At 33.3% G+C, this 24,016-nt stretch overlaps 1 protein-coding gene across 1 annotated transcript; it reads left to right on the top strand.

Annotated features, from left to right (window-relative positions):
- Positions 1-1,561: 1,561 nt before the first annotated feature.
- On the top strand, positions 1,562-13,586 carry LOC106417566 (protein ZINC INDUCED FACILITATOR 1). The gene is made up of 14 exons (XM_048769183.1): positions 1,562-9,832; positions 9,904-9,944; positions 10,019-10,079; positions 10,296-10,398; positions 10,468-10,570; positions 10,672-10,788; positions 10,902-10,951; positions 11,182-11,257; positions 11,332-11,526; positions 11,642-11,729; positions 12,215-12,408; positions 12,493-12,537; positions 12,613-12,701; positions 12,785-13,586. Exons 1-14 carry the CDS (start codon positions 9,688-9,690, stop codon positions 12,924-12,926), a joined length of 1,449 nt encoding a protein of 482 aa, XP_048625140.1. The 5' UTR covers positions 1,562-9,687; the 3' UTR covers positions 12,927-13,586.
- Positions 13,587-24,016: the final 10,430 nt, after the last annotated feature.

The raw sequence follows: 24,016 nt of genomic DNA, 5'->3' as shown, positions 1-24,016 counted from the left end.
TAATAGAATAGATTTGAAGGTATATTATTAAATCCTAAGTTTATGTCATTTAACTTAAACCTTACAAATTAAAACGGGTTTGAAATAAGGGTGTTCATTCGTGTACCCATTCGGGTTCGGTTAGGTCTATTCGAGTTTTTGGGCTTAAAGTTTTCAGCCCCATTTAGGTATTTATAAATTTTGGTTCGGGTTCGGCTCGAATTTTTGCGAGTTTGGTTCGTGTTCGGATAACCTGTTTAAATTACTTTAAAACTGTAACATTTCATACATATTTTAAATTTCTCAAAATATTAAAATAAAAATAATATAAACATATAAATTTTAGTAAGGTAAGCCAAAATATCCAAATCTAAAATAATAATTGATTTGGCTTGAAAATTTAGATAAAGAAAAATATAAATTTTAGTATTTTTGGTGTTTCAAGTATTTTTAGCTACTTAGATATTTACTTTTGACTATACATATTTTCTAATATTTTGGACAACTCCAAAATAACTTATACATTTTGGATATTTTTTGGTTATTAAATAAAAATAACTATATACTCGATCAAGTATATAAATCTGATTCAGATATATTCGGATACCCAAAATATTTCAGTTCTAATCCGGTTCGGATATGGTTCTCTAAATACCAAAGTTTTAAACACGGTCGGAGATTTAACCATAAATTAGGATTAGTTAATTTCTAGTGGCATTAAGTGCAGTTAAAAGGTTATTTTGAGAGTTAGTTCATATTTGTACTTCAACTTTAATAAGATAGATATGAAAATATATATATATATATATATATATATATATATATATATTTGGTATATATGTTTTATGATATTTGTGTTCGATTTGAACAGATTTTATTTTACTCTGAAAATTTTAGTTTGTTTTTATTATGGTTATAATCACGATATTTCTCTGGTTTATAGTTATTGAGCTCTTAAATGTAGGATATAAATTGTTTTAGGTATATGAATCCTCTATATATTAATTGGAATCATTTAAAAAGTTGTAACCTTTATTTTTTAATAATTACAAAAACAATTTTAATGATGTGTCACTTAATTATGATGTCAATTTGGTTTACGTGGCATCATAACAATCAATTGAATAATTTGTAAGTCCAAAATCCAATTGCTAAAGAACATTATATTAACACAAAATAAAAAAATGTGTATTAGTTTCTTAAATAAAAGCTACGGTGTTACCAAATATGATTAACATATATATGACAATTAATGATTATGAATAATAAAGATTTGATAACAATTTTTGTATCATTCCTTATTTTTTAAAATTTTATATTATTAAAAGAAATTAAACAATCGCATTAAATATATAATAAAAACAATTATTTATTTTCTTATATGTTATATTTTGAATTTTTAAAGTGATTTTAAATTACAAAAAATGTTAAAAATCCCTTTAAAATTTTTGTGATCAGTGGCTTAATTTGTTTTTGTTATTACAAGATACAATAATCATAAAATTGTAGTAATATGAATTTTTCTTTAATAGATATTCATATTAAATAATATATATATGGGATATATATATTTAATATTATTTAGATTAAACTATGTACCGTTTAAAATACATAAATATGTTGATTTTGAAATTTGCATTGAAAGAGTATTGAGACCTTAACAGTTTAATTTTGAAATTTGCATCGAAAAATATCACATCAATTTTTTTTTGGGATTAATGGTTTAATTATTTTGTTACATCAAATATACAAATGTTAATAAAACTACTTGAGTAAAAAGTCTCAATAATAAATATTTATATTAAAATATACCATATAAAATAAATAAAATAATTATTTTGATTTATTTGCCATAAATAAACAACAATATTATGTTGATTTATGTGATTACTCTAATCTCCTATATATTAATTGAGAAACAATTCAACATGTGTAAGATTTTGTTAATTAATACTAGAGCCGGGTCCGCGCTACGCGTGGATAACATGTTCAATTGAAGTAAATTTTTAATTTTTGGTATTTTTAAGTACTAGAAATTGGAAGTTATTGTTTGTGTATTGTAGAATGAACCATATAGTAAATTTGAATAATATATTAGGTTGAGCAAAGATTTTTTTTAGGATAAAAGAGTATATGAGTAGACATTTTTAATTGACGTAGAAAGCAGTAATTTAAATTTTAAAATGTTTGACCGGTGTCGATGTCTTGTTGTTCATCCCATGTGGAGTTATGGCTTCAAGCTTAGTATAGCAGTTTATTCTTCTTTTGGAAGCGTTGTATGATATCAATGTCGGTGTCGAAGTAAAAGCGCGATCCAGGTGTGGTTGTGAGTGATAGTTTTCCTGTAAAAGTGAAATATTTGTAAGCATTTATTTTGACGTAAATATTATGTTTAGTTTATTACCTTCATGTAACCGTGGAATGATACTTGTGATGATTACGATTTGGGTTTTTCTGGTAGATATGTGATTTAGCTCCCTGAAATTTACCGTCTCATTGTCCCAGATAGTTAGACGTACCATTTTGGATCTACTAAAAATAATTGTATTACATATTTATTAGTTAAAATAAATATTATTTAATAAAGTGTTAGTACCTGTGTAAACGCAATCCAATGATGATCTTAGAATATGTGTTCTTGTTATATAAATCACTTCCTTGGATGAGGCATATTCGACCAACAACATCTCTGATAATATTTTTTTATAGTGAGGAAAAAGATAATTTATTTGTTTGCGAGACCCCGGCAATGGCTTTTTTTTACCTGGGAGGAAATTGAATGCACTTGCTAAGCTGATCAATTGGGGGTAGCGTTGGGGCCGGAATATGTATGAAGGTATTGGTGGAATGTTTTCTTCAATCTGTGTAATAATTGTTTTCTCATTGATATTGATTATGTAGGGTTGAACTGTAAGACTGTACCGTTGGTTATTGGAAAGGAGAATAAAATATCTAATGTGATAAATTTTCTCTTCTTCGAACCGTTGGTACATTTTGTCTGACGTAGAAATAGGCACCCTCCCTTCCATTTTCAGTTCCTGTTGAGTGGTTTAAAGCAATCATTTCATATGTAGTTGGAAAGAATAAAAACATAGTATTTTTTAGACAAACCTGGATGTCAAGACAAATGAAAGTTGTTCATAGGAAAGCATTTTTGTTTTTGTGATTTGTGATGAGCCACATCCTAATGGTCCTAGCGATTATTTGTTGTGGTCCGAGGTTGTTGCTCCGGTTATTGTGATCTTCGGCTGCATGATTTGCACAGATTAGAGTGTGATTTATTTTTTATTGACTTTTTTTTAATTTTTTAAAGTGAACATAGTTATAATTTGTTTGTTTTTAAAAAAAAATTGATTTCTTTCATTTAATTTAATATAATTAAAGAATATGTATTTGGAGTGACCATAATTTAATTTAATTTTTAAAATTTGGATTTTTGAAGTGAAGATAGTTTGTTTGTTTGTTTTTTATTGCCCATCAAAAAGACGTAGCATGAGTATTTGGAAGTGTTAATTTTTAATTATTTTGTTGGGTTTAAATATAATAAAAAGGAACTCTAAGAAGTAATGTCAACACTATGTCAAATCTGTTATTTAGTATACATTATATTTTATTATTGGTTGAATAATAAATACTAATGATGTTTTATTTTAAAATGTATAATATAAATATGTTGTTGTAAAATTAATACGGTTCATAGTTTGTATTTTTAAATACAAAAAATCACTACTATCTGAAAGAAAATCTACCTTAGATTTAAGTATTAAATTATTATATCAATACTAATATTTTTTTGATTCTAAAAGGAACTTGTCAATATAAAATACCTCCTAGAAGGGGAGGATCTCTGGATGTTGATTTGACCATGGTGTTGAGATCAGCACTTCCTTAAACAAAATGAAAAATATTAAAATGATTGTTCAGATCGACCACCAAAAAAAAGGTTACCTAATTGGCTTTTGCGACGAAGGGGTAGAGCTGGTTGATCGTAGACGATTTCTTACCAAATGACGTTAGGAGGTTTTCTCGTGGGATTTTGTATCTACGTATAACTTAAACGGAATACCAATACTATAGACTAATCGTTTGAATAGCTTACACTGATTAGGTTGAATAACTTAAACTGATTTTCTGCAGAGGGAGAAACGATGGATAAATGTTATGGTGAGCTTAGAGTCAAAGCTTGAACATATATTTTGATTAACATTATGGTTTTGTTTCCATATCCTTTGTTTTTTGTATTAATGGCAGAATATATGTTATTTACTTCTTAGTGAATGCAAGAAGTTTTTTTGCTAGAATAATATTATTATGGGGCCAGTTAAACTTGGTGAAATCGTTTTTGATTTAGACGTGTATAGCTAGAAGTCTATCTAATAATTAAGAGCTCGACAAAAACCAATTCATGCATGCATTTGTTTTATTATAAGGCAACTCGTAAAGGACGTATTCCTTATTGTTTGCATGCATTGCAATTTGTTTACGTGTTCTTAGTGAATAATTAACAGGTACACATAATTAATGGGCTGGGCTGCGAAATTGTTTTTTTAATTCGAAGTCCACTCGCTGTAATCAAACCAAAGCAATTTTAATTCGAACCTCATTCTTTTAATTCGAAGCCCACTCGTTGTAGCCAATTTTGTAACCAAAGCAACTTTAATTTGAAACCCACTCGCTGTAGCCAATTTTGTAATCAAAATCAAGCCCAAATCTTTTATTGCAATTTTAATTGAAAGCCCAATCCGCCAGTGACATGGCAGTATGATTGGTGGAGATTATTTTGTCCATGTGGCACCCCTTATAAGCTCTCAATTTAGCTTCTTTTATATAGTAGGAAGTTAAACTTGGTGAAATCGTTTTTGATTTAGACGTGTATAGCTAGAAGTCTATCTAATAATTAACAGCTCGACAAAAACCAATTCATGCATGCATTTGTTTCATTATAAGACAACTCGTAAAGGACGTATTCCTTATTGTTTGCATGCATTGCAATTTGTTTGAATAATTAACAGGTACACATAATTAATGGGCTGGGCTGCGAGATTGCTTTTTTAATTCGAAGCCCACTCGCTGTAATCAAACCAAAGCAATTTTAATTTGAACCTCATTCTTTTAATCCGAAGCCCACTCGTTGTAGCCAATTTTGTAACCAAAGCAACTTTAATTTGAAACCCACTCGCTGTAGCCAATTTTGTAATCAAAACAAAGCCCAAATCTTTTATTGCAATTTTAATTGAAAGCCCAATCCGCCAGTGACATGGCAGTATGATTGGTGGGGATTATTTTGCTCATGTGACACCCCTTATAAGCTTTCAATTTAGCTTCTTTTATATAGTAGGATTGTTCGAAAATCTTACAAGACATCAATACAACTAAGATTTATTTAGAAGCTATTGAAATCACCTAGCGAGAACATAGATTGCACAAGAAATTTGCTTTTCTAACCCTAACCCCCTGTCTATTCGTCACAACACCGGCAAAGAATATTTGAAAGTGTTGATTGACAATATGAAATGATAATTTTTTTAAGTTCAGCCCATTATTTTCATTAAATGGACCTAAAACAGTTTTTATTGATTAATTAAATAGGCCACGTATATAGTAAAATGTGTTTTGGTTTAAAAATTATTGCATACCTAAAATCAATATGAACCATCATCATTTTCATTTAAAATTTTGTCACAATAAAAATATAGGGTTGGGCAAAAAATCCAAATAAAAAAAACCGAACCAAAACCGATCCAAAAAAATAGTACTGAACTTTAACCAAACTTGTTATCAGAATGAGTTCCAAATTTTGGTATTTAAAGAACGAGAACCGAATCCGATCCAAACCAAAATATTTCGGGTATCCGAATATATCTGAACCAAATTTATATACTTAAATATATTAATTATTTTAAAATTTAATATCTAAAAGAATATACAAATTATATAAACAGTTATAAGTACATGTTTAAAATAGGGAAATGATACTTAAAATACCAAAAATACTTAAAATATCTATTGATTTCCTATCCAAATATTTAAGATAAACCAATTTTATGTTAAGTTTAAGTATTTTGGCATACATTATTCAAATTTATAGGTTATATATTATTTTTATTTTTAGATTTTGAAAAATTTAAAGTATATATGAACTTTAATTTTTTAAAAAAATTAAATAGGTTATCCGAACTCAAACCCGAACTAGACCTGCAAAGATCCAAACTGAATCATGCGGATCCGAACCGAACCAAACCAAATGGTACTCGAATGCCCACCTCTAATCAAATATAAAAAAGTCACTGATAACAAAATGTATATTGTTTATAATATTTAAGTATAATATATTTTTAAAAAATTACCCCGCGTAAAACGCGGATTATCATCTAGTATACCCATATTTTGTGACCAATAAATAATGATACAAATATCTATGACTTTTTAATCCGATTTTTAACGTGTATTAGTTATGCACCATCTTCACCTTCTCCAAATGCTACATGAGTTTGTTCTAAAGAAAGTAATAAGACTAGTCATGTCAAAGATAACAGTATTCATGGTCAATGGTAACGACATTTAAAACAATCCATATTTACATAAAAATATGAATCGAGCAATATGTGAATCCATAGAAAAAATTGATGCACATCAATGGTTGATGAATTGTGACACACCATGGTGGAAATATGAATCGAGCAATTCATGGTCGAAATATGTTAAAGACTACCAACACAAGAACATGTTGTAAATATTAATCGAGCTTGTTACTTGCTTACATGTACATGGTGTAAATTTTACTTGGATGTGTAACAAAGGTAAATGACAAAGACACATGAATTGTGACTCAAGATGAGGTGTACTAAATGCGACGTTATGAAAAATAGAAGTGTGTTCCTTTATAGTCAGTGTGATATTGGGACAATGTTTTTATAGTTTTTGTATAGAGTATCATACACAATTTTTGGTATAACAAGTACAAAAGAACTACATTTATTAATGGCTGTTTATAATGCTGGTTTAAGGTAATATTAATAATAACATTAACGATGAGACAAATAAATGTGATGAATTTCTACTGATGGTCCAAAATGAAATATCACACATGAAATAAACTATGACTTCTATTTTAATAGAATAATATATACTTAACATGTACACCTCTCATCCAGAGAGACACACGAAGATTGTTTCGAACATTATCCAAAACCCGAAATCATGATTTGGTGGACACTTTTAATTATAAAAATATCTTGTGGTGTGTGGATAGAGTTAATGAGATGAAACATAGAAAAAAACATCATACTAAGTTTAGGTTTACTTTTCACGTTGTAATGGATACTTTCTATATTACAAGACTTTGGACTTGTACTTTTGATTTGAGTGACCCCGAGTACAATGATAGTCCCACAATATTTATACTCTTGTTTGGACTGTTTTTTACTCTGTGATATCACATGTAAACTTTTAGGCTGTAACTGGTTAATTTACTTTATGAGGAATATGCTGAATAGAAAAAATGATTGTTTGTGGAATAATAAAAATGGAATGATGAATAAAATGGAATAAAAACTGAAATTACTAATGGAAATAATGAATTCCATGCATTCCATCGATTCATGAAGATTTAAGATCATGAATAAAAAGAATAAGTTTTACGAAAGATTTATTTTTTTGTTTCATTCCAAAAATGGGATATGTGAAATTGTTTTATGAATGCATTTCTTATGACTGTTAAATATTTTACGGTTATAAGATCATGTGTATCTTATTAAATAAAAATGTTAACATAAGAGTTTTAACAGTTTTAGTAATTTATAGTTATTTTTAAAAATTCAAAATATAACATATATGAAAAAATTAAATTTTAATTTCATAGTTAATTTGATTGTTTGATTTATTTTTAATAATATTAAATTAAACAAAAAAATGATGGAGGAGACACAAATTGTTATCACATTTTTCTTATTAAAATCATTAATTTTCATATATATATATATTAATCATATTTGATAATTCTGTAACTATTGCTTAAGGAAAGAAATGAAAATAGTAATTGTACACTTTTAATTAGTTTTATGATTAGTTTAATGAAAAATATAATATATATTTAGATGAACCAACATATTTTTCTAAAGATTTTTAAAATCATCATGGTGATCACACATAGCTACATTCAAATGTTGTAGTGCTCCTCAATTAATATATAAGGGATATATTGGGATATATTTGTTTTATCGGCAAATCAATCTAGTTTAAAATCAAGAATCCACCAAAAAAAATATCACTAGAAACATTTTTTCTTTTTCTCAACCAACAAATTTTAAACACTAATTAAATAATTTTAACAGAGATCTATCATTTATAATTAAGTAATATATTAAAAAAAATGAAACATTCATCTGATCGAACATGTATAGAAATCCTCCATAATCAGGTTCTTATCCCACCGAACACGGTTTTTAGGATTATTGATTGAGAGGTGCGCAACATTCTCTTAGAGCAACATTATTGGTAGTCCCAACATTGGTCCTAGTGTTTTTGGTGTGGGAGCCACCACCTTTTTGCTAGAAACTTTGTTCAAATGTCTCTAATTAAGAAATGTCTCAAGGGTTGTTCCTAACTGTTTGCGGATCCCACTAACACGTGGCGGTCTGCAATTAATTCATATTTAATTTTTTTTCTTTTTTTTTTTAAATCAGAAAAAAAAAAATTTAAAGACCAAAAAATGTGTCAGCGGATAATTACGTTCTTAGGAAGAAGAGACAGGAGAAAAGACAACACCCTCTTGTCCTCTTGGCTTCAGTTTACGTTATTGGCTTCTCATAAACCATAACCAGTACCGACCATTTGGTGGGTTGGACGCAACAATATATTTTGGGCCACAAAATGTTATTCAAAACTATAAAATACAAAATGGTGGCCGTGAGAGGTCGAACTTGTCACCTGAAAATCATATGAAGAGTAACCTGGCGTACAATGGGGCTGACATATTATTATATATTTTCCAAACACACAAAACATAATTATTTAAACAACCTATATATCCTTGGAAAAATGGAAACTGATCAAAGATTTTTGTGAACGTTGGATTTGTCCCATGGAATATCAATTAACCAAAATGATCTTACACAAATGATGCCCTTGATTTTTTTAAAAAAATTGCTGCCCTAGGCAAATGATTCTTTCTCTGCGTTGAACAAAAAAAAAAAAGGCACGGGTCTGTTTGGAATGTCTCAACCTGCAATAAACAGACAAAACCGTTTTAGGAGGTAAGTCATTCCTCAACACAGTTTTCTTATTGTCTGTTCTTTCTTCTGAAAGTTCTTTAATGCATGGAATCATATATGAAAGATTGGTCAAAAGACTAGGGAAAATGTCGAAATATTAATTCTAACCTACCCATATGAAGAAACTGGTTTAAGAAAGAAAAAGAAAAAGTGGGCCAGTCTAAAATTGATATAATATATTTTTTTAATTATTGATATAATATTTAAACACAGAACAATAAACCAAGTAAATAAAAGAAAAACGCATTCCCAACGGTTTACATCATATTTTACATATTAAAGTGTGACAGTGAAATGAAATCTTGAATCTACTTGTGACTTCTCTTCTCTTCTTGCAAAAGAAGTACCTCTACTTGAGACTTCTCTTCTCTTCTTGCAAAAGAAGTACCTCTTCTTCTCCTCCCGATCCCCTGAAGAAAAGTTGAGTTTGGACATTATGGGGGACGAGTTCCGAGCAGATTTGTTGGAGAAGCAGTACCACGAGGGATGTCCCGGTTGCTTAGTTGATAAGACGAAGGAGGTCCGCCGAGGATATCCCTACGCGGAGCTCTCCTTCATCTGGGTCATCATACTCACCACGTGTGAGTTTCCTCTTCTTTGTTATGATTTCTTGTGGTATAAGTAATAATTTTGCCCTTTTGGATTTGCGCAGCTCTTCCCATCTCTTCTCTGTATCCGTTTCTGTACTACATGGTGAGAATCTTATTCTCTTACATCTCTGTTTCTTGAGATATTTCAAGACCGTTCTTACATGTCTGTTTTCACAGATCCAAGATTTTGGTGTAGCCAAGACAGAGCAAGAAATAGGATACTACGCTGGTTTTATTGGTGAGTATAGAGATAATGACACATAATATTTTAATATTTTAGATAAGTCCCAGTACATATTTTTTGTTATCTACTTAGCTCCTTCTCCTCATAGGACTAGCTCAATCTTCTTGTATATATACGTTACTATATCTCAATAAATACAAACACGTTTTCTAAAAATCATTACTATCTCTACTGAATTTGATGTGCCTTTTTGTTGTTGTGACTTTCAAGCTTGTGCGTTCATGCTTGGACGTGCACTAACATCTGTTCTGTGGGGAGTAATGTCCGATAGATATGGACGAAAGCCCATTATCCTCCTTGGAACGATCACAATGTAAGTGTGTTTTACCGTTGTATCTCCCGTTTTTTTTTGGTAACTAACTGGCTTGGGTGGGTACTGTAGTGCTGTGTTCAACGCTCTGTTTGGCATGAGCACGAACATATGGATGGCCATTGCGACTAGGTTTATGCTTGGCAGCTTTAACTGCCTTCTTGGAACCATAAAGGTTGACACTCTTAACTCTTAGCCTAGTACATATATATATATATATATATTTGTTCTTCATACAATTATCTTTTCTAATATCACTAGTGTAAATTTTTGCAGGCATATGCTATGGAGATCTTCCGTGAAGAGTACCAAGCGACCGCAATGTCAGCGGTCAGCACGGCTTGGGGTATTGGTCTCATCATTGGACCTGCCCTAGGAGGATTCTTATCACAGGTAAAAGTTTTGATCTGATCATATTATCTGTCTAAATACTTGAACCCTGTCCATCTCTCCTTTGGGTCATTTTTTGCTGTCTGGTTAATTAATGCCCCATTTTTCATATTCAGCCTGCAGAGAAGTATCCGAGTGTGTTCACCAAAGCATCCTTCTTTGGCAGGTACAGAGATAATGATACTTCTAATCGCTTAGTAGTTTAAAAGCACAAACATTGTTTCCTTAGACCTCTGTTTAGTAGTTTAGTAGTTTAGTGTAATGTGTGTGTATAGTCGAATACTCATGGCATTGCATTGCAGGTTCGCTTAGTTTAGTAGTTTAAAAGCACAAACATTGTTTTCTTAGTCCTCTGTTTCATGTGTATAATCGAATACTCATGGCATTGCAACGCAGGTTCCCTTATGCCTTGCCATGTTTTACCATCTCGGCATTCGCACTGGTCGGTACAGCAATATGCTGTTTCATTCCGGTAAGCTGTTGTTCCTTCCAGCGTCTACTGATAACTACTCATTTCTCTAACGGGTGTTCTATGTCCATGGTCAGGAAACACTTCACAACCATGAGCTGGATAATAAGACTTCAGATGATGACCCTGTCGAAGCACTTGAAGCTGCATCTCTTGAAACAGCCGGGATGACAGGAAACAACAAAAGGACTTCTCTGTTCAAGAACTGGCCCCTCATGTCATCCATCCTAGTCTACTGCGTTTTGTGTCTGCATGACACAGCGTATTCTGAGGTAATAATGGAACTAGCCATTAATTTAAGACTTTTTAGGCTTTTGGAATTTAAAGATCCTTCATAGGGTGGCTTGTGCTCTTAGTCTGAACAAAAAATCTTAATCACTGCTGCAGATCTTTGCTTTGTGGGCAAATAGCCCTAGTAAGTTCGGAGGATTGGGATACTCAACGAATCATGTTGGCACTGTTCTAACGATATCGGGTATGTCTTATCATTTCATTGCTCTTCTTCATGTCTTATCATTTCATTGCACTGTTTCTAGTTAGTTTATAATTGAGTTTAGTGGTAACAGTTACATATGAAATTGTATATGTTGAATCAAAGAGTGTATGTTAAGAGTTCTGTCTGTTCATAAGAGTAGTTATTATGTTAAAGGGTACAAAGAGAAGATAGTTATTATATTAAGGGTTGCAAGAGAGAAGAGTTTATGTCTCTTACCTTTAGTACTCTTTCATTCATATTGTTTCATGTCTATATAAAGAAGACATTAACATTGTCTTGTAAACAGATCATATTTTTCCCAGATAAATAAAATTATTTTCTCTCTCTCAAGTTATTAGAGTAAAATTCTTTTTGTTTCTTAGTCACAATCATAGGGGATTGTGAATACAAATCTGTTTTGTCTAGGGAAACTAAGTTTCCATTAACAGTTCTAACATGAGTTAACCAAGCCATTTTTGTTTTAGGTTTTGGCCTCTTTTCCTTTCAGGTCCTCCTCTATTCAGCAGCCGAGAGACTGCTGGGACCACTGCTCCTTACCCGTCTAGAAGGGGCACTGATGATACCTGTCCAGATGAGCTATCCTTTTATAGCTCATCTGTCAGGTATCCCTCGAAGCCTTCTGTTGACCGTTGCTTCTATCTTCGTAAACGTTTTCAGTGTAAATTTTTTTCTCCTTCTCCATTGCCCTTTTTAATACAATATTGCTTTGATTGACACATTTTTGATTTCTTTGTGTGTGTAGGTCTCTGCCATAACCGGCATGTTGATTCTCCAAAACCGAGCGGTGGTATGATCCTTAAATTCATATTTTTCCAGTATTGTTTTAACTAATTATAACCCACTAACTCTTATGAAACAACAGGATCAGCACCAGAGAGGTGCTGCGAACGGACTGGCCATGACTTCCATGTCACTGTTCAAAACAGTTGCACCAGTTGTTTCTGGATTCCTGTACGTCCTTTTTCCATTTAACACACAAAATAGATAGGTTTTCACAGACTTAGACTCTTTCTTTTTTGTTTTGCTCTCGACAGCTTCTCTTGGAGTGAAGAAAGACAAAATGCATCTTTTCTACCAGGACCGCAGATGCTCTTCTTCTTCCTCAACGTGATCGTCATCTTAGCGGTGTGTCTTACATTCAGACCATTTCTGGTCACGGCAGCTAGGAGGAGGTGAACTGCAAGACCTATAAACTTCAGCTAGATGTTGCTTCCTTGTATTGAACCTATCGTTTTTTTCTATTAAGTTTATCTCATGTTTGGTGGACTGAGGGTTGTAGTAGCCCCACCTGAAACTCTTGCTTTGTCAGTTTTGATTCATTCTAGACGTGAACAAGAAGTTTCATTCTAGACGTGAACAAGAAGTTATCGGTTTTCTTTCTGTTTTTTAAATTTAATGCTTTTATAACTTTTCAAAACCACGTGTTTGTTGTAAATGAAGTGTTGGAGAAATACTTATGTTATTATTATTGTCGACCAGAAGGTCCATATATATACAAGGTATTAGACCGTCATAAGATCATGTTTATCCTAACAAGATAAGGATAAGGATAAACACTATGTTACAGATATACATGGAATATATACTAGATAAACACATAGTCTCTGGTTGTCTTTATCATGTCCCGGATTGGACCTACAGTACGGGCTGGTCCATGGTCGATCATCATTTGGTTTATAACACTCCCCCTTGATCGACACATCCGGTACAGGTTCGTTGCATGCTTAATGTTGCCTCGTTAAAACCTCTCCTGAAAAACCCCAAAACCAATGTGGCAAAATGGGAAACCAAGGACAGGAAAAAGAGTACAACACATGAACTCCCCCAGATGAATGCATCACTGTAGTAGACGCATTCCCATCTGGTATCCGAGTCTTCTTGAACGTTGAAGTTGCCTATGACTTGGTGAAGATGATCAGCTGGATTCTCCTTGAATGAACTTGTAAGTCTTGGATGAACTGATGGTGCTTCAAACGGTGCTTGGATGGACTTTATAATCTGCAATAAAACTTTACTTGCAGGTCATGTCTTCATGTCCCACGGATTCTCTTTGGTTATATGGCTTTCCCAAAACGTGGACATTCAATATATATTGAGTCATAGACCCAGAACACATACGAATAACTTTACTTCATATCTTTCGTTCATTCGGACTTATATCTCTTCGTATGTGCCAATGGCTTTATCCATTGTAACCAATCATTCTTTATTTTCTTTTGTCGATCCATGTTGAGCTATAGACCTTGTCTATATTCGTTCATAATCATGAGTGTCTAAGGTCATACCATCAATAATTATTTGCTGCAATGAAACTCATCACACAATGAATTCGCAGTCATACACTCATGTCCTTTGTACATGGTTATCGATCTTTTCTTGCTTTAGCAATGCTTATAATCATTAAGCCACGACCAGACATCCTTCTGGTCACTATCCTGGTTTATGGTTCTCACTTAGGCGTGCTGACACACACACACACGGCTATGATTTTTCTACAGACTTTCCATATGTAAAACATAGCCTGTTTAATCAATCGATAACTTGTATCATTGAACCTTTGAACCATTAAAACTTTTTCTCTCAGTTGGTCTTTATTATGATCACAAGGAATTATAATATTTTCTGTATGGACTGATTGTACTAAGTAAATACTTAGTCTTTCATATTACTTACAGCTGCTGTATATTACAATCCATAAACAACTTAGGAACAAAGCTCGTTCTATGAGAATTTCTTTCTCATATTTCTATGGTACGTTGATACCTTTATCCAGTGATCCATTTGCTGCTTACTACACCATTATTTCTTTAGTAAATATCCAGACAAAATTAAACTTGATTTTCTGTAGTAGCATCCACCATATAGGAGCATATCTCTTTATAAATTGTTTCTTGGTCCTTGTGATTATCCTTGTGTAATCAAGCTATACTTGAACGTTATTTAGAAGGAACATGGACACACTATACCATGTGTTCATGTCCTTTAATCTCACGAAATTTTTTATCTCACAAGATCCATTCACTGGTTTTTTTCTTAGATGGCTTTTCTGTATGTACATGGTTACTACGTCCATCTGTCTTATAATTACTTTGAATTCTTTGAACACCCCACGTCCCTATATAGGTTTTATGAGTACTCTATGTGGGTTCATGATCCTCAGGTTATATCCTTCAAATCCCAAGTACTACAATCTTTTATGAGCTCTTATGTATGTAAATACATCTTTGGTGTTAACACTCTTTATCTTTAGTTTCATACTGTTCCAGACATGATCTAATTAGATTTTGAGATCTTATTATCCAAGACCTTTATACCTTGCAGTTTGGCGTCCCAAACTACATGGTATGGTACCTTAGATGTGTGGTTGCGCAACCTTATTTCTCTGTCTGAACTGGTTTCTCTTATGAACTCGGATTTGTACGATTCTGAGCACCTTTCATTACTTTCCGAGGTTCCTTATTATTTGGAACTTATTTGTCTATCTCTAATAGACATTGTAGCAACTTGATTGTGTCTCTTAGACATCAAATTCGTGGTGCTTAAGCTGGTATGACATAGTCATTTTTTCTTTTCGGGTCAGTGTGTCTGGCATATATTTCTGCTAGCTTTTATATCTTTTGATCATATTCTTTTAGAACGTCTAGATCATAATCTTTGGTCTGAGGATCTTGCCAAGACAACTATGGTTGATACCATTATATTTCTCTTTTACTCTTTACTCTTTATCAGCCTGATAACTTTCTCCTTTCAAAGTTGGATAATCAGATTACTATCTTTTGTAATCTGTGTTCTTGGCCACTTGATTAAATCATCCATGTTTGGCACAAGATACATTATAGTTTCGTGGAGGAAGTCTTATTTATCTAATATATATTCTCAATCCTCATCTGAGGTTCCATCTTAAATGGCACACATATATGTGGTGGAATATTCGTATTTTCTTAAGATGGTTTGTGTATATGTCTGGTTTATGACCCTTAATCATTCAGAGGTGGGAATGTCTATGCTTACATGTACGGCCTGATGTAAATCAATATTTATATACATAATGTCCTTAAGCTTTAGGCTGGACGTGGGTGATGTACCATTAGTGAGAGCTTTAAAGCTTTCCAGCCGTGTATATTATGGTTGTAAACCATGGAATCCGAATTTATGATATGATCATGGACTGTGGGTTTTAGTCCTCTCTCCCCCTCATGAACATACTCATAATTTCGTAGTGCTTAGGACAGTGGAGCCTTAATTATTTTAGTGATTTTCCCTTTTGTGTACTTATAACACATTGTGAGATTTTATGGGATCACTTTTGTGCCTTAATTAATTTTTATCATGTTTTGGATCAAGATGGCTAATCTGGTCATGCCATAAGTGTTTATTTCGTGGTGAACCATACTGGTTACCATGGCTTTATGCCTCTTTCATACTGATCCTTAGCATAGAATAAATCAGTAGAAAATATGGGTATAGGCATTCATAATGCTTTTAGGCGATTTTTCAAAAATCTGAAAGGAATCGTATTTTCTTTGCTCACTGGTTTAATGTGGAAAACATTGAAATTTTTTTCTTTATAACTCAATGGGTCTGAATAATGTCATGTCTTTTGCCATTATCAGTACCAATTAATTGATTTCAAGTGATTGTAGGAAGGTAAAGTTGAACCTATACAATCAAGATGAAGTTAAATCTATGCGAGAAATCAATCTATCAGTGAACTGACTCATTAGTCTACACCCAACAATTGATTTTATGTGATTGCAGGAAGGTAAAGTTAAACCTATACAATCAAGGTAAAGTTAAACCATGCATGAAATCAACTATCAGTGGACTGATTATCCTTTTATTAAGGTTTTATTTGTTATTTAATCAAGAATCATCAAGCAAGACCAAACAAGATAATATATAAAAACAAAATCGTTTTTATTATTTCAATAACATAAATGAATAAAAAATAAATCAAATCAGATATGAAAACATAAAATCAGAATGTCGGAAAATTATTCAATGTATAATCCGACCTCATGGTCCATGAGTGTCCACTCGGAATCCTCCTCAGATCTCTTCTTATCAAATGTGGCTTTATTAGCTTCAGGGATTTTCATCTCACTGTGTAGTACTTCATAATATATCTCCATGATGTCATTAAACCGTCTGATGTTATCCATCCTTTTCTGCTTCTTTTGCTCAACGTCTAATAAATATGAGAACAGGTCATAATAGGTGGTGAAACCTTTGGCCTGATGTGATAACAACACTTCCTCTGAATGGAATGTGTCACGAGTTTTGTTTAACAAATCCTCGTTTGTTACCAATTCACCACATAGTCTAAGACTATAGGTGGTTCTCATAAGATCAGAGTGATCATTGTCCACGATTCATAATCCTGGAACCTTAGAGCTTCCCATTTTTTTTGGATTCGTGCAACAATGGCTCACAGAATCTAGAATTCAAAAATGACCAGAGATTATGAGGATCATTAACATATCCAAACTCGTCTCTTAGGTCCTCACAGAGATGGTGTCGCATAATCATTATGGCTCTGTGTCTTTCACACGCAAGGGTGTCATTGCCATACTTGATGCACTTCCCAAGTCCTCTAGATTTCAAGACGACTGAAGTGTTTATATCCCAATCAAGATAATTATCTCCAGAGAGATCAAGGACTTTGTAATCTGAGGGTATGAAACTCGACATCTGAAATCATTATTCAAAACAGGTCTTAATCAAGTAATCTTTTTGAAATTTTTCATGCTTCATATCAATGCCACACACGGACCAAAAGAAAAAAAATTTCTAAATGATGCATTTTCTTAAAACCATACGGTTTAAGGTGTGGATCAATGTATTTTTCAGATTTAAGGTCCTCTTATTTCAAACACAAGGTTTCAAGGCCTTTAGGGATTCTATCTTAGATGATCAGGAAAATGTTCCATATTTTCTTCATCCCATTGGATCGGATCATTTAGTATAATGATTTTTTTTTTTCAGTTCAGATCAGATTTCTTGAAAACTATGAATGATCTATATCCCTAACAGTCGAGATTTCATGTTCAGTATGCAATATTAGTATGCAAACAATATGCAATCAAGCAAACCAATTCAATCATGAAATCAGGTTAGGGTTTTCGAAAAATATACCATATATTTATTATTATTATTTTTTTTTTCGAAAAATAATCAAATCAGAAATTATTGTGACTTAAAAAAAATAAATCAGGAAGATTTGATTTATTCAAGCAATTTATTATATACTTTTCGATTTAAAAATAAATATATTTTCTCAGATATATCTCTCATATTTCGATTTTAAATATTAAAAAAAAATATTTTTTTTCAATCTTAATCAAGTTCTAGTCGTTATCAATCATCAGGAAAACAAATTTCTCAGACAAGAATAGGAGGTAAAACCTCGGATTAATTTATGAAACCATGATCAGATTTTCAAAAAAAAAATTATGTAACATGCAGTCCTTAACAGTTCTAGTTGATTCAGATCAGATAAGAACATTAAACAGGACAATAATGATAAGTTTAAGCAAGTAACAGTCGGTTTCTTACAACATATAGCAGTCAGATTTAAAAAAAAATGTTTAACTTTCAATCCTAAACAGTTCTAATGTGAAACTATCATCAGGAAAAGTTTTAAACAATTTTAAAATCAGTTTCAGATTAAGAACAGGTTCAAAACAAGTTCAGGTTCGAGATTTTAAAGAGTTTATGGTTTCTGGTTTTATTTTATTTGCAGAGACATGTTGCTAAATATAGCTACATGGCTGCGGATGGGGGTATTTAATACTTTTATGGGTTTTAGATGAGTTTTCGATGATACCTGAAAACTTTTGATGGGTTGATCGGTCTATCAGTTAGAGATCTTCCTGGTTAGCTGATGGATTGCTCGGAATTATTGTTTTTGTTGCTGCTTGTTGGAATAGGAGACTGGTATATGGTTGAGAGAGATTTTGATTTCTGGAACAAATTTTCCGCTTGTATTGTAGCTGAGCGTGAGGGCGCGTCCGAACTCCGATTGATGCGGGTTTAGCGGCGTTGGCTTCGTCTCGTCAAGAGCTTTAATTTGGTATCTGGCTCGTCGTTTGGATCCACCGGAGTTGAGGGATAGAGCTGTTTGAAGTTCGTCGGGAATTAGGGTTTTTACTGCTCGGATTTATTTCTGGTTTTTAGGGTTAGAGTTTATGAGAGCAACGTCGTGCTGATAACGTGTTGTAAATGAAGTGTTGGGGAAATACTTCTGTTATTATTACTGTCGACTAGAAGGTCCATATATATACAAGGTATTAGACCGTCATAAGGTCATGTTTATCCTAACAAGATAAGGATAAGGATAAACACTATGTTACAGATATACATGGAATATATACTAGATAAACACATAGTCTCTGGTTATCTTTATCATGTCCCGGATCAGGGGCGGAGCTAGAGAAAAAGTTTGCAGGGGGCATAATTAAAACTATTCATAAAACTAATGACCGATTTGTTAAAAAAAGGAGGGGGCATATTTAGAATTAGTCAATACTTTACATGTGATTTTCAAAATGAGTTGGGGACAGATTATAAAAAACGTTTTTTGATTTTTAAAAACGTTTTTTGATTTTTAAAAACGTTTTTTTGAAAAAAATATAAATATTTAACACCATTTTTCTTCATTTATAAATTTTAACAACATTTTTCTATATTTATAAATTTTTTATAATTTTGTATACATATATATATATATATGTAAATCATGTATAGTAAAAAATTTAAAATTTTAAAAATTTTTATATTTTTTTTAAGTTTCCACTAATAAATATTTAACAACATTTTTTTTTAAAATATAAATATTTAACAACATTTTTCTTCATTTATAAATTTTTAACAACATTTTTCTATATTTATAAATTTTTTATAATTTTGTATACATATATATATATATATATATAAAAGGTTTAATAGTTTTTTTTAAAACGTTTATAAAACCTTTTGTAAATATATAAATGAAAATATGTTTGATGGGTTAATTTTTTTTTTTTAGGGCCGAGGATGAAGCCCGCCCCGCAGCCCGTCTTCGACGTAGTTCGGTGAGCGGTTCCCGTGCATCGGTATCGTCTCATGACTCGGTTCCCGCATATATTCCCGCTCCAGCTCCCTCTGCCCCTCACGCTGCCCCTCACGCTGCTGCTCAACAGGATCCGGGGGTCATGCCGGTTCATCTATTGGTTCAACAACCAGGTCGAGAGCATCTCCCGTTTCTCCAACTCAACCCACGACGAGGCCATAGCACTTGGTTAGTATTTTTTTTATTTGTACCGTTATATTTTTTGCTTTAATTAACTTGCTAACTTGTATTTTTTTTTAAAGGTTCACCAAGTCGAAAAATGGCATTAGCCGGAGCATCAACCAGATGATGTACTCCATGCTCCGTTTTGGATATCCAAAGTGGAGTGTGATCCCTTCCGACGAACGAGAGTTGTGGTTTCGTCAGTTTGCGGTATAGTAACCCTTCATTTTTTTTTAAGTTTTTACATTTTTTTACATATATTTACTTATTAAATTGTGTTTGTTTTGTAGCAAGAGTTCAACTGGCACTCCGATCTTACGGAAACAGTCCGTAAGAAATTCAACGAAAAGGCCATGGACTCTTACACAAAGCAGATAAACGCGTGGAAGACAGTTTGGCAGAAGAACAAGAAGCCACGGTTCATCAACGGGGGGGTGTGGGAGCAGTTGATAGCTCATTGGGAGAGGGAAGACACTGCAGAGACGTCTTCTAGGAACTCCAGGAACCGGAAGAGCGATCGTGGCGGGAAAGGTATGTATGTGCACAACCTCGGCGCTTGCTCCATGTCTACTAAGGAGGATGAACTTGTAAGTTTTTTATTATTATTTATCTTTATATTTTTTAAATAAATATTTTATATATTTTTGGGCTAATAATGGCGGTTTTTTTAGATCGAAGCAAATGACGGTAATCCCGTTGATCGTCTCCAACTCATTAAGGTGGCTCACACTAACAAGACGACGAGTCAAATTCAGGACCCCGTGATCAGAGGTGTAGTTGATTTGGTGGAAGCTGAGATAGTTTCTCAATCTCAGCCTCTCTCTGATGACGGCGACTCCACGGGAGCTTCAACCAACCTGTCTCTATTGCAAATAAATGAGATGGTTGAAAAGGTAATTTTTTTTATTAATATATTTTTTTTATAATGTCGATTACTTACTTGTCCATATTTACTTACTTCAAATATTTTTGTAGGCGGTTCCTAAAAGGAAAGGAGGCCGTTTAGTTGGGTTGGCCCGTCGTGCTTCTTCGTATCCGGCATCTTCTTCGCAAGCTCCGTATGCCGATCCCATGATTCTCGAGGAGCTACATGACAAAGATGAACGGATTGGGGCATTGGAGGAGCAGAACACCACTATCCTTTCGGAGAATGCCACTATCCGTTCGGAGAATGCCACTATCCTTGCTGAGTTGGCATCCCAGAAGAAGTTCAACACCGAGATTATGCAGAAGCTAGATCGTTTGATGTCTTCGAGTTCATCTTAGTTTATTTCGGCTTTATAAAACTTTCGGAATGTTTTTTTTTTTCTATTTCGGTTTGTATGAATTTTAAACTTTATGAATGTTTTTTTCCTATTTCGGGTTTTATGAATTTAAATTTTATAATATTATTAGTTTTAAATTTCCAATTTTTAAATTTATTAATATCAAAAAATATATAAAAATGCAAAATTAATTTGTAAAAAAAAAAGGTATATACCGACGGACAACGGTCGTCGGAATATACCGACGGACATATATCCGTCGGAATTTACCGACAAACTCATTTCCGTCGGAATATACCGACGAACGTGGTTCGTCGGTATATTCCGACGACCGATGTCCGTCGGTAAATTCCGACGCCCAAAGTTCGTCGGAATAAACCGAGGAACTACGTTCGTCGGAATTGTAGTTTTCCGATGAACTCTGGTCTCGTGTAGCCGCATCGTAATATCGTCGGAAGTTCGTCAGAATGACGTTTCTCGGTATTCGTCAGAAAGTCGTCGGAATTTCTGACGAAATTCCGACGAATTTTTTTTTTCCGACGAAACGATACCGACGGACGGGTTCGTCGGAAATTCGTCGGAATAGACCGATTCCGACGAATTTCCGACGATTTCGGCCATCAGAATCCCCCTGTTTTCTTGTAGTGATACCCCCCTGTTACTCCATGTGCCTCCGCCACTGTCCCGGATTGGGCCTGCAGTACGAGCTGGTCCATGGTCGATCATCATTTGGTTTATAACAGTGTTCAAAATGAATGAGAGCTCTTTCTCTATCTCTCCAATTTAAGATTATTTGCAACAGTTTGACCCAAAAGAAAAAGGAAAGGATTATTTGCAATTTTCCAGTTTAAAAAATTACAAATCATTCTGTATAACCAAAAATTAATAAATGAATAATACTATTATTGAATGGGGATGCCTTAGCATTAAACCAAGCAGGAAAAGAAGAAAACTAAAATCTACTTTTACAACAACAAACGAACAAAAAGAAAAAGGTTTTATACAAAAGTTCATAGGTATATAACTTACACAAGATTTCTCTCTCCTTTTGCTCTGTCTTCTCTCTAAAATCAGTCACAGAGGAAGGATCGAGATGAAATCTCTTCCGGAGGTTCAATCAATTTTATCTCCGGTTAGCGAGCTTAATTCTGGGAAGCGGTGATACTTTTTACACCGCTGTCGCCAGCTTTCGTTTCCGGGAAACGGTGGCTCTAATAGCACCGGATTTCGCTGGCGATCGTCTCCGGGAAAGCGGTGGTTCTGATAGAACCGTCCTTTCTCCGGCTTCTTCTCCGATTTGATCTGGAACCAGTTCTCGATCTACGTTTTTGCTTTTCCTTTGTCCAATCGACTCTCGTTCTGAATATCCTTGTTGATTTTGGTTCGATCGTAGACGTTTGATGTTTCTTAAAGCGTAGATTGATGTTTCGAGATCAATAGCTTCAACGGGTTTGGGCTCCAGGGTGGAGTTTCGTCGCGCTTTCTCTTTGATCCTGGCGGAAGTGGTTGTCGACTTCTGGTGAATTTCCGAGGATTGTGGCGACGGTAGTTTGCATACCGGTGAAGAGGTGGGGCTTCGATCTTTCGACGCGTGCCTCTCTGATGGTGGTTCGGTCAACACGTGGCGGCCGGGTGATGCGTGGTCCCTCGCAGTGAGGATCTTGACACGCGTCCCGTTCACGAACCTTGAGTGAATGAAGTGGCGCCTTTGGGTTTAGGATGATGGGCTTATGGCCCAAAAATGGTTTTGCGGTTTGGTTCGCCCATGTGTTTCTGGGCTTTATCTTTGTAACCTTGTGGTTTCGTTTTATGGTCTTTGCCTTTTAATAAATTTTAGACGGAAAAAAAAAAGTTCATAGGTTAAAATATTAGTTTTCCGTGGTTATATTATTCAATTTTAACTCATATACTAGGAAGTAGGGACCACCAAACCTGTCTACTACCGCAATACAATTAGTGAATTAACTACGTTGGCAAACCAAACATTCATTGTATTTGTTGGCAGCATATGTTTTAGGACTGTTATTAATTAATTTATTTATAGGGTTGAAAACGTGAACGGTGAGGATGAAACAAAATCAATGATGTCTGGAATTATAATACTCTCAGTCTCCAATGAACAACAAAACCCCAGCCGTCAATTTCCACCATTCATCACTTGTGTGTGTTTTCTTTTCTTACAACAACATGCACTTATTACAAAACAAAAAAGAGGCATATAACAAAGAGTTATTCCTGGGTTCGGGTGAATCTCTAGGTTCACCAACCAATAAGATTTCATTATTTCAAATTTGATACCTTTTAAAATAGGAAACAAAATATTGTCAAGTTATATTACTTTTTTAAAATAAAAAAAAATAAAACAAAATAGTATTTACAGAAAAAAAATTAATTTTTTTTCAGCAAACACTAAACCCTAAATCCTAATCACTAAACCCTAAATCCTAATCTCTAAACCCTAAACCCTTGGGTAAATCCTAAACCCTTGGGTAAACCCTAAACCCTTGGATAAATCCTAAACTCTAAATAAAAAAACGCTAAACACTAAAACTCTAAACCCTAAATCCTAAACCCTAAACCCTTTTGTGTTTTAGTGTTTAGAGATATTGATTTAGAGTTTATGATTTATCCAAGGGTTTAGGGTTTACCCAAGGGTTTAGTGTTTAGTATTTTGGGTTTAGGATTATGATTTAGGGTTTAGTGTTTTGCCGATGACGTTAAAAATATAT

Source organism: Brassica napus, chromosome C9 (genome assembly GCF_020379485.1).
Source record: "Brassica napus cultivar Da-Ae chromosome C9, Da-Ae, whole genome shotgun sequence".
NCBI classification, from domain to species: domain Eukaryota; kingdom Viridiplantae; phylum Streptophyta; class Magnoliopsida; order Brassicales; family Brassicaceae; genus Brassica; species Brassica napus.
Note: the sequence above shows the minus strand (reverse complement) of the source record. Positions and strands in the feature narration are given on the sequence as shown.